We start from the raw sequence: 12,148 nt of genomic DNA on the forward strand, positions 1-12,148 counted from the left end.
GGGGGGGGGTGGCGGCGGCGGCCCCTGGCTCATGCTACAGCACATGATAACCCAGCGAGAAGCTCAGCACAGCCAGGCTGCTACTTCTGCTCTTTGTGGAGGAACCAGTTCCTGCTCACTGAACAAGCAGGAAGATGGCCAAGTGCAGGACACAGAACCAAGAAGTCATCTGCAACACCAACTAAGACCAACCAACATGGAAGGCTAGAAGCTAACAATGCCTCCACAAGAGGCAAAACCAGGATTTCTCTCAGTGGGGCCCTTTCAATAATTCCCAAGACTTAAAGAAAGATCAGCAAGAGGTAGTGTCATGCACTAAGTGCTTCTCTGGCATTTCCCCTCCCCAGCATCACTCTGTCCTCCAGGCTGTGGGAGGGATGAGGCAGAGGAGGAAGGGCAGAAGTAAAGCAGCTTGGGGGTGGGACATCAGAGAGAAGGAAGAACAGAGAGAGCCAAAGAGGAAGGCAGGAAGGAAGAAAGGAAGAAGATAGGACAGATGAAGAGGGAAAGGCCAATAACTCTGGTTGCCCATAGCAGTTGCCTACAGCAGAGAGGGGAAAAGGCTCTGCTACTTTTCAGGCAACAGGCACGACCCCCGGAGCTGCTCACTGTTCATTTGACCCCAAAGAGCCAAATACCAGGCCCTTTCAAGTTTTTTTTCTCCCTTAAATCTTATTTGCAAGGCTGACAGTGGAAGCACAAAGAAGTGAACATATCCATTGTCATCTGGGTGGTATGGCTAGAGCTGGGCAGGCTTGGGGGCTCCCCTTCTTAATTATGATTAATGTTCAGGTCTTGAGTATATATATCACACTGAAAATTCTAAGATGGACCATGTGATGAAGAGTGCTACTGCTGTGTGTGACACACTTCTCACCCATCCCACTCCACTCCCCACCAGCAGGCATTAATTAGGAGCCCAGCAAGTGCTAGACTCTGCCCCACTCCTTACCAATCTTACATGGACATTAGTGTAGGAGCTAGCACAAACCCCTCCCCACAGGCATACTCACATCATGGGAGAAGGCATAGGGTGTGATCCACACGATGGGCTGCCCCAGCACTTCAGCCTGGTAGTAAATGCCTTTGATGGACAGGAAGACCTAGAGGAGAGGGAGCAGACAGCATGGTGAAAACCTTCAGATGACAGGGGATGGGCCAAGGGAAGGATCCTAAGGGCTCACCTTGCGCAGAGCACGGGCAGTGATGATATAGTGCAGGAATTCTACAGTAAGCCGGCGGCATAGTTGAATGGTCTGCACATGGCACTTGCCTGTTCGTGGGAAGGTAGAAAAGAGGAAGCACATGCACAGGGCATCATCCAGGTCCCGCAGAGCATCGATGAATGTGGGGTACCTGCAGGGCCATGAGAGCAGAGTTCATGAGCTCATTCAGCTAGACTCTAAAGGGGTCCTGGCCTCTTTGTTCTACCCTGTCAGCTACCCCAGGGCCATGTTCCCCAAACAGGTCTAACCACTGCCACCTCTTAATATGGCTACACCAGCTTCCTGATAGCCAGATACAGCCCTAGGAACAGCCCTAAGAAGCACTGAACCAGAATGTGCCCATAGAGCTCTGAGGACCAGGGAAATCCCAGTGGGAGACACCAAATACCCAGCCTTGACCCTTTCATATTTTGTTGTAAATGACGGCAGAATGAGTTAGTGGCTCTCTCTTTTTGAAGGTAGAACCTTTAGTTCAAAGAAAATTTATTGGGAGATCCACAGTAGAAAATGGAAAAATGGGAAGCTGCCCTAGTAGGCTAGGAAGCCAGATGGGGTTGCTTCCCTCAGTAGCATCTGTGTCTAGGCCTGGTCACAGGTCACCAGAATGGGCTGTCGTCCTTGCTCATATCGCCCAGACCTGTCTAGTTGAAAAAATCAGTTAGAACCAATTAGAACTATGGGTAAAATGCTGGAATTGAGATCTAGGCCAGGAAGAGAAAGAATATATTTCTAGGAATTCTGTGGCAAATGAGGAAACTGATGAGAAGAGGTCAACTTGGGAGAGATCTACCACTGTATGGCTGTCAAGCTGAGGGTCTGAGGTGCAGGGAATAGAGAAAACTGAACCACAAATAAGTCCCATTGCGTTGGGCAAATAAGTCCCACTGACCTTGGGCAGGTCAGTTGGGATCATCCAGCTTTATCTGAAAATGACATTGCTAGACCAGACTATTGCTTTAAAACTGGGCCCTTTCAAATTATATTGCTATATTGTGTGCATGTACACACAACTAACAAATCCCACCATTACATACAAGTACAATGCAACAATTTTAAAATGTGGGGAAAAAAGATAAATCTGATTCTAACACAAAATAAACAAAAAACCCTGGGTCCTTATAACTTCCTTAAAATGCCCTGGGCAGGGTTTCAAGCCTCCATCCCCAACCAAAGCAGTTCCCAGAGTTTCTGGCACCCAAATCACCTTCCCGGAAGCTTCCTTTGGAAGAGCTTTGCTATTTCATATATGACTCTGAAGGGCAATAAGTCAAGAGAGGTCTACCAGGTCTACAAATCCAGGCCAAGACAGGGGAAAAGGCCTGAAGAGGGATGTGTCGTGAGGAAACAGTTGAAGAGCTATTTGGGTTCTTGGTGCAGAGGCAGGAACCTCAATCAAGATCCTCTGGCACCCCAGTTTCCTAACTCTCTACTTTGCAGACAAACCCAACACCAAGGCCCTTTGTAGAAAGGGCACTAGTCATCTCCAGGCACTTCTTTTTTTATTTTTGATATCAGGGATTGAACCCAGGGGCATTCAACCACTAAGCCACATTCCCAGCCCTTTTTTATTGTGAGACAGGTCTCACTAAGTTGCTTAGGGCTTCATTTAGTTGCTAAGGCTGGACTCACACTTTCAATACTCCTGCCTCAGCCTCCCAAGTCACTGGAGTTACAGGTGTGTGCCACTATGCCTAGCTCTTGTGTGTTTTTAAAAAATCTATTCCACACTAACAGCTGTGTTATAGGCTGGACAGGAACTAACATCATCTCTCTGTTAGTGACAAGAACTTGCTCAGAGTCCCTGAGTAAGAATAGTTCTCTGATTGATCAGCTCATGGGTCCACAGGGATGGAGTGAGAACACAAGCTGTCTAGTTCCTAGTCCAGGGCCCCTCCAGTGATAGCCCATAACTGAACCTAATATGAAGACAAGCCTATCTATTCTGGAGCTAAGTGTGCCTGGGCCATCAAACCAGAAAAGACTGACATTCATTAGTCCAGGGTTTATCTACTTTACCACTACTGGCATTTTGGACCAGACTGTTCTGTGTTGTGGAGACTATTTTGGACATTATAGGGTATTAGCTGTAACCTTGATCTCTATTCTCTAGAAACCAAAAGTATCCCAGCCCAACTGTGGAAGTGAGACCTGTCTCAAAATAAAAGTTAAAAAGGGACGAATGGGGATATAGTCAAAAAGATCATTGATTTAGCCGCTGAATTTCTCAGAAATGAGAAGTCTGGGCGAGAAATGGATAAACCCAGAGGGTCTTGTGATGCCTCTGATTCTCACCACATACCCCATGTGCAGTCCAGAGCTCTCTTATCATGGGGCCTTTGTACTTACTGTTGTCTCTACTTGGAACAAGCTTCCTCTTATTGGCTGAAATACTCCCTTCAGGCAGACCTCCTGGCAAAGGTATAACTAACATACCTTCCCTGTGGCACTCAGTGCAACTTAAATCATTATAATAGTGAATTGTCAGTCTGCTTTTTGGTCTGCTTACTCCCAAAGGAGGCAAGCTCTGTGAGCAGGATCTTGAGTTTGTCTGCCACTGTATCCTCAGTGCTATGACTGAGCCTAGCAGTGACAAACAGACAGCAGGGTTCTGAGGGGCACCAACTCACCGCTCCTTGATGATATGGTCAAGTTTATAACTGGGCTTATTGTCCTTTAAGCGCTCTACAGTGTTCCACTCGCTCTTCCCATAGGCTTTCCGAAGCCTCCGAACAAATACCTGGAAGAGAGAAAGGGACAACTGATGGTAAGGCCATGGAAGATGGATATGCTGGGTTGAAGAACTCACTACCTCCTAGCTAGCCATGCTGTGTGCCTGTGCAATCAGTCCCCTCAGCCCAGGATTTGCACTACAGCCAACTCCATGGAACAGTAGACTAAATGATAATGGATAATGACCATGATAATGACCAGAGCTCAACCAAGCACCCCTCTTGACAAGGCATAGGGATAGCCACAAAAAATGTGCTGACACAGCATGTTCACATGGGAAGAAGGCAAGGCATATCAGTCTCATTTTTCAATTAAAAAGAAAGAACAAGTGACCTGTCATTGAGGTAGGTCAGAAAGGCTGGCCTTTATTCCCAACTTCTGTCTGCACTGGCATAAACCATTTGTGGGTTCATGTGTAGTACTGAGTCATCCAGAAAAGGGTAGCCAAGGCCAATCATGGGGCCAAGTCTTCCAAATCAACAGATGTCTTCACTCTAAGACTTCTGTTCAGGCCCCAGCATCCCTCAGAAGCTCAAACATTATCTGAGAGTATAAACAGCAACTCTGAAATAGCCATCTCCCACATGGGTCCACTTCTTACACAGTGAGTTTATGAAGCTACAAAACCTATCAACAACTGCTGCCCTGTTTCCTGTGGGCCACCAGATGGCACCCCACTCTTCAGTCAGGCTCTGCTGGCAGCACAAGGGAGTCTTTCAATTCTCTGGACTTTTGGTAGAATTAAGTTTCTGCTCCCCTGGTGGCATGTGAGCATTTAAAAATATCTATCTGTGGAATGGAAGCCTTTGTCTCATGGGAACAATCTCAAGGAACCAGAATCAAGGCTGTTTCCTTGGGCATAAAAAGCACCATCTTTGGCTCTGGAGCAAAAAAATTTGATTTTTTTCAGAATCAGAGAAAACTGTTAATAGGTAAAGCACTAATCATTTTAAGGTTCTGTGCAAATGTTCTAAACATGTAATCTCAGTGAATTCCTGTGATATCATTTTAAGATAGAATGACCTCTTTTATACAGGGTTGCTCAGAGAGAGTATGCAATTTGCCCAAATTCACAGTTGTGAGTCACAGAGCTACAATGATGATCCATCCAGATACTAGAGCCCAGGCCTCACCTTGTATTCCCGGAACTTGTTGACAATGGGTTCATGGAGGAGAAACTTGATGTCTTTGATAAGGTAAAAAGTTCGGGCTGCTGTGGAGCCCTTGTTAACTTTCTTCTTATGTTTGGGCTCATGGGGATAAATGCCCTTCAGGATACATAATCGCCTGTAAAACAGAAACCATTCATTATGTCAATAAAGGTGAGAAGCAGGGGCTGCGGTTGTGGCTCAGCGGTAGAGCACTCGCCTAGCATGTGTGAGGCACTGGGTTCGATCCTTAGCAACATATAAAAATAAATAAATAAAATTAAGGTATTGTGTCCAACTACAACTAAAAAAAGAAAAAAATTAAATTAAAAAATTGTGAGAAGTAACAGCCACAGCTGGGTCTGGAAATCAACAGTGCTTAAGGACCCTTCCCTTAAGAATCTCACATCCTACTATAGGAGTCTGATGATCCCAAGTTCATGAATACATAATGCAGACTGCCACAAGTACCATAATGGAAACAAACAGGATTTTTCTTCCCTTCCCCTTCCCCTTTCTTTCTTTTTTGGTATTCAGAGCACTCCACCACTGAGCTACTTTTTTTCTAAGCTACTTTATTTTTATGTGCTTATTTTTTCTGAGACAAGGTTTCACTAAGTTGTCCAAGCTGGTCTTAAACTTGTGATCCTCCTGCCTCAGCATACAGAGTTGCTGGGATTATAGGCATGTACCACTGTGCCCAGCAGCAAACAGGATATTGACAGGAGCTATCAGACACCTAAGTTAGGAAAGGCCTGCCTAAGAAATAAATTTTTCAGCCATATAAAAGGTAGGAGGATGAACATTTAAGAGTTTACATGAAGACCACAAGGTCAGAAAGAACTGAGCACATGTAAAGAACTAAAAGTGGGCCAGAGGAGCCTGCAGAGATCAAGGTCAGCCCAATAACAGGGCCCACAGGCTGTCAGGATCAGGGGTCTCTCCTGCCAGAAGGGAGGGAGTAAGAGGCAAAGATCCAGCAGCCCATTCTGAAAACAAAGTTTTCCTCCAGCTTCCCCTCAGACCACACCTGGAAAAGCACAGTTCATTAAAGAAAAGGAGGAATACCAGAATTCCAGGCAGAGGCAGCTGAGTTTTCACTATGCAGTTCACTGTTGATGCTCCCCGAAGACCCCTACTCCATTCCTCTCCAACCCTACCTGAAGTCAGGCAAGCTTAGCTGCAGTTTCTTCCGGGCTTTGTTTCGACTGATGTAGTTGGTGGCAGAGCCTCGTTCATACTTGGGGAGGGAAAAAAACAATTCTCCATTAGCAACAATGGAAGTGACTGACACTGAACTCTGGACCCAATTCCAGAGGCAACTATCAGTCTGAATAAGTAGTCAAGATGCTTTTGGAATGGGTACTGCTGTAGGAAGGAAGCTGACCTGTTTGAATGAGCTTTCTTGCACTGTCCTTATAATTTGCAGTAGAGGACACATATCCAGCATGTCGCCAGCATGATGCCAGGGACTATGAGGTTGCTGAAAATTAGATGCTAGACCAAGTATTTAGTACTAGTTCTAAATATTAGCCAGTACAACTAGTGATTCCACATATTATTTCATTTCATCCCCACAATCTGTGAGGTGGGTGCCATTAGAACCCACATTTCACAGAGTAGGAAATAAGCTCAGTAAAATAAATTACCAAGTCACACAGCTTTTTCAGAACTGGGGCTGGTTTTCAAACTCAGGTCTGAGTCCAGAGCTTGTACACCTAACCACCAACCCAGCACTTTCAATTCCTTCCCCCTTCCTCACTATTATAACCCCCTACCACCAATCACCCCTTCTTCCCCACATCCCCATGAAATGTTAGTACCACACATCTACTTATAAAATATGGTCCTTTGAGGGGGGACCACCAATCACTGTAATATCTAAGATACTACCCAAGCAAGTCTTGCTCCCTTGGGGATATCACCTGGGTTGAAAATGAATGTCCTAAGCCACACAGCCTCTCCCTTCCCTTATTCACTTAACACAATAACTGGTTCTCTACTATGTTCAAGTACTAAGCTAGATGTCATGAGGCAATAAAAACAAAAGGCCTGATCTCTACCTGCCCCCAAGAAGCATGCTGCCTTGTGCAACCACCTGGGTATCTGTAGTGCTAGGATGCTGCCTCACTCACGCTTCTGTAACTCTGATAGAGAGAAGTAGTACACTGTACCAAACACCCTATAATGCTAACCACAAGTGTCCTTTCCAAGCAAGATCTTATTCAATAGGTCCAAAAAGCAAAACCTATAGACAGGAGTCTATAACTCTATAACCATGAAACAGACCATTCATTCTTTCCTCCATACATTAATTGTCTATTGGGGTCAGGCCCATGCTAAGTCCTGGAAACAAGCATCAATTTTTTCAAGAAGTTCAATTTCATTAGTAGTGTTTTCTATTGTCCTATGCTACATGCATCTATATCACCATGCTTATTCCTTTAAATGTTAAGGGGATAATCGTTCTCTACAGGATGATTTTAATATAACGGGTGGAAACATTTTTGGTTGTTGAATGCTACTGACATTTAGTGGGTAGCGGTTCAGCAATGTTGCTAAACATTCCACAACACACAGCACTGCCCATTCTATCCCAAAATGTCTGACATAGCTTGAAAGGCGCATACTGATTTATTCACATATCTGCATCTCAAGGGTAGGTTTTCCATCTTCTATCTTTGTAGCTCCAACGGCTAGCACTTACTGGATACCCAGTAGGGTGTTAGGTTAAAAACAAATTAGCAACAGAAACTTTAAAACCAAAGGACACAACGGAGCCAAGTGCATTTTCCTCATCTCATTCCCTTCCCAATCTCTTCATGTCACTGAGGTGATTCTCCATTCAGCAACAAGAACAACTCAATGAAAAACTTGATCATGTTACTCTTGGTTTCTACTTGTCTTAGAATAAATTCCAAGCTCTTCATTGTAGCTTACAGGTCTTACATGATACAGCCCCTGCCCAACCCCACCAAAAGCCATTTTCCCTTATTTCCTATATCCCAAGTATGTCAATGTCTAGCTTTTGGCAGTTAGTTTTCACTGCCTGGCTTGCTTGCCAAACACTCCCAAGTCCCAGAACCCACCCAAGGTGTTCTGATCTTCCAGATTTCAACTGAAATGTGTGCCTTTAAGAGAACTTCTAAGACAACGCTAACTGAAATAAGCATCTTTACATTATCCACCCGTATCCCTCCTTGGCTTCCTTCGTGACACATTTAACAATCTATGGTCAGATATCCAGGAATTTGCAGAAAGCAGTTTTATTTAAGCTGCAGCGGTCAAGAGGGGGCTAATTTCTGGGTCCAAAAATTCTTTGAGATTTATGCTCAGTCGTACGTTTTTACCAAAGAAAACAGAAAAAAAAAAATGTTTTTTGTTCTTTGTTTTGCACAGCAACAAGCTTGACTGCAAACCTACCTTTTATAAGAAAGAGGAGCTTCACACCACAATGAACTCCCTGCAAAAATCCTGCTGGCATCCTTTGTAAAAATCTTGCTGAAAAGCAGAGAAGCTTTTATGCTACAATTATGGTAGGGGTCTTTTGGAGGCCTATATCACTTTAGGGGTGAAGTTATGAAGTTAGAAAAATCAACCCTCACAATTCTTCCAACAAAAAAGAACTTCACAGTTCTCCGAACTAATACGGCAATTCTCGCCCATACTGGAACCCTTTTCGCAGCTATCTCCCGTCACCTTGATCCTACCGTTTCTGTTCCCACGAGGGACAAGACCGGAGAAAGAGACGAGGGTAGGCTCTGCGACCCCCCAGTCTCTAATCCCCCGGGAACCCTGGTGTCTCTCTCTCTCGCTCACCCACTCACCTTCTTCTTCTCCAAGCCTCCCATGGCTCCACGTTGAGAGGCCGACAAGCGCGGAACCGAAAGACAGCTCCACTTCCTCCCGCTAGGGCCCCGAGGACCCCACGCCGTCAGTCCTTTAGAGCTGCCCAATAAGATGCCTGTGAAAATCCAAGAAATTAGTGTAATTTTGTCCTCGACAATTATAACTAAAATCTCTAAATCATTTAGGCCATTATTTTGATATATTTCCCGTCCGTCAATCTGTTATGGCAGTTTAAGCGCTTAAAAATGATGAAATTAAGGCATTTTTATAATCACCCTGATGATGATCGCTTGCCCATGTGAGCCCCGTTGCATATTGGGATGGAAGGGGGCGGAAGGTCTGGAGACAGCGCGGTGCCTTCTGGGATGCAGAGGAGTGACTCACTCGGTAGTTCCTGACGTGAGTTGGGTTGTCATGGCAACGGTTGCTAGGCGCTGGTGGACCCCGGCTTGAGCTACTGAGAGGAGGCTGCGCTGGATTCGTCTCTTTGGGCTTCCCTTTGGTTCCTTCGTACTTGGGAGGACAAAATAGAGGAAAATTATACTTTTTTTCCTCGCAAAGATAGAGAGACCTGAGGAACCACTTCGATTTTCTGAGCCTTAGCAATGCACTGAAACTTGACGAAAGGCCAAGCAGGGTTACGGAATTCGTGGTATATTTCAAATGTATATTTGACACATTTGAGCTTTTAATTTGTACCTGGAAATTCCATATTCTGTCCTTCAATAGATAATTACATAAATATTTCTTTGACATTTGTACTCGGTGGTACAAGTTTTTATCAAGGAAAACAAATAATTTCCGCCTCCCCCAGCAACAAGTTTGATTGTGTTTTAAACCACCAGTTGTAGGTGGTGTGGTCTGAGTAGTAAATACAATTTTAATGGTTTTTGTGTTTTCTTTCTTGGAGCCTCCAAACTTCATTTGGAGAAGGCTTTGAAAGTTTACATTTGAGGCCATTATGAATGTGGCCTGGCCCAAGGTCATGATCATAGAAGTCACCCTTTAGAAATATATTAAGTACTGGTAAATGCTCGTTTTGAACAATTTAAGTCTTATTTCCTACTTTAAAATAAAAACCCAGCAGTTCCACAAACAATGAAACATGAAATGATATGGGTGTAGAGGGTGAGTTGGCAAAGAGGTAGAAGGAACCGCCAGAGAGATCTGAGGAAAGCCAGGGGCATGTGGTATGTGGGGCAGAAGACTGAGGAGAGTGTTTCATAAAGACTCTTGAGGATTGCTGGGTTGTGGCTCAGTGATAGATTGCTTTGCCTAGTTTGCCTAAGATATTGGGTTCAATCCCCAGAACTGCAATATTAACAACAAAATCTGAGGACAAAAGAAGATTAGCTGGCAAATAAGAAGGAGCAGAGCACTCAGGCCAGAGGCAGCAAGAACTTCAAAAGATTCAGAGAACTTTGAGAAGTCCATTACCTCTGGAACATGAATGCTTTGATTGGGAAAGAGGAGAGAGATGACCTGAGAAGGCAGCAGTGGCTGGATTATGAAGGGAACAAGAGGCAGGCACAGTGGTCCTGGGCATGTGACCAGGGCAGTCACCAAGACCCTTGTACTTGGTCCAGTGCTTTGTTACTTTCTTGAATTCTTAAAAATTGTAAAGAAGAACATAATCTGAAAAATGGGATGTCATTCAACTTAATCCAAAGACCCATTGGGGGGTTATTGTGCTTCTCAATCCCGCAACTCTAGGTTCTATAGGATTGGAGATCCTGGTCCCCAAAGGTGGCATGCTTTTTCCAGGGAATACAGAATGGATCCCTTTAACCTATTAATTATGATTACCACCTAGGTGCTTTTACTTCCTTGCAACCAGGTCCAGTAGACTTGAAAAGGAGTCACTGTTAGCCAGGTATGGTGTAATCTCAGCTACTCAGGAGGCTGAAGCAGTATGACAGCAAGTTTGAGTCAAGTCTCAGCAACTTAGTGAGACTCTGTCTCAAAATAAAAACCAAAAAGGTTTGAAGATGTATTTCAGTGGCAAAGACCCCTGAGTTTAAGCCCAGTACTAGAAAAGAAAGCAAGGAGACTAGAATGAAAAGGAATCACATGCCAGGAGGGTAATTGACCCTGACCAGCAGGAATAGCTAGGGCTACTTTTACATAATTGGGACAGGAGGCAATATGTGTGGAACCCAGGTGATGTAGCTCCTTCTTGCTACTCTCTTCACCCATTTCACTTCTGAATGGCTGCATGAAATACCATGACACGAAAAAGTCTGGAATACCAACGATTCAGGATCTTTAGATGTGAGATTTGGTTTACATCATTGGGTAAGTCATCAAGATCTGCTAAGTTGAGAGCTGAGTGTCATATCTGGAATAGATAGTGCAGGAGAGAGAAGATGAATACCAGTTGGGACCCCAGGATCAACTGCCATGGAGGGGGTGATAGTTCATTCCAATAATCTCCTTTTCTAAGGTTTCCCGCAGGAAGAGAAGCCCTTAGAGCTGACCTTGTACAGAGAAGTAAATGGGGTGCAAGGGGTAGACTGTGATGACCAGAAAGTGGATCTCTCAAGTCTTCTCCAACTGGGGGGATCACAGTAGCTGATAATACCAGTTGCTGTGCTCTAAAATCCATCACCATGTTAATGCTACACTTCTGTGGGCCGCTCTCAGCCAATAACTAAACACAGCAAGGGTAACTAAGGCAGGCTTGTTTCTTGGAGACTCAAGACTCCTCTATTGAATGACTTTGGCTGTACTGCTACACAGCAGTCTTAAGACATTTCTTACTTTTTCTTTCCTTTCCACTCTTCTTTGCAGGGGTTAGACCTGCATCCTACTCATGGGTCTCTTGGCCTCTTGTCATTCCTTTCCCAGGTACATTCGCAAGGTTTCTCCCCAATCAGTCCTTCGTACATCTAATCCTGTTTTGGCATCTGCTTCTCAGATGACCTAGATTAAAACAACTAGTCATATGTGAACAGTTTGATGATTTTTTTTATGAAAGGAATTTACCCATGTAATCAGCACCCAGATCAGGAAATACAATATGAACAGGGTTGGGGATGTAATTCAGAGGTAGAGCACTTATGAATGGCACCCCAAGATACCCCCACACACACAGTTACTGCCCTGACCTTCTAGTTATTACCCCTCAAATAAATCACTGATTTCCTATATCACACATTAGTTTTGCTTATTTCTGCTCAGAAGGCATTTTGACAA

General features: G+C 44.5%; 1 protein-coding gene across 1 annotated transcript in view; it reads right to left on the minus strand.

Moving 5' to 3' along the window:
• The window catches only part of Pes1 (pescadillo ribosomal biogenesis factor 1), a 15,657-nt gene extending 6,411 nt beyond the window's left edge, over positions 1-9,246 (minus strand). The window contains exons 1-7 of the mRNA XM_015504931.2: positions 9,229-9,246; positions 8,932-9,068; positions 6,265-6,344; positions 5,090-5,243; positions 3,854-3,963; positions 1,185-1,356; positions 1,014-1,103 (exon numbers count right to left, since the gene is read on the minus strand). Of these exons, the coding sequence (XP_015360417.1) occupies positions 1,014-1,103; positions 1,185-1,356; positions 3,854-3,963; positions 5,090-5,243; positions 6,265-6,344; positions 8,932-8,955 (630 nt within the window). The 5' untranslated portion in view covers positions 8,956-9,068; positions 9,229-9,246. The remainder of the gene's footprint in view (positions 1-1,013; positions 1,104-1,184; positions 1,357-3,853; positions 3,964-5,089; positions 5,244-6,264; positions 6,345-8,931; positions 9,069-9,228) is intronic.
• Positions 9,247-12,148: the final 2,902 nt, after the last annotated feature.

The sequence above is a fragment of the Marmota marmota genome, unplaced genomic scaffold, assembly GCF_001458135.2.
Source record: "Marmota marmota marmota unplaced genomic scaffold, marMar, whole genome shotgun sequence".
Classification (NCBI taxonomy): Eukaryota; Metazoa; Chordata; class Mammalia; order Rodentia; family Sciuridae; genus Marmota; species Marmota marmota.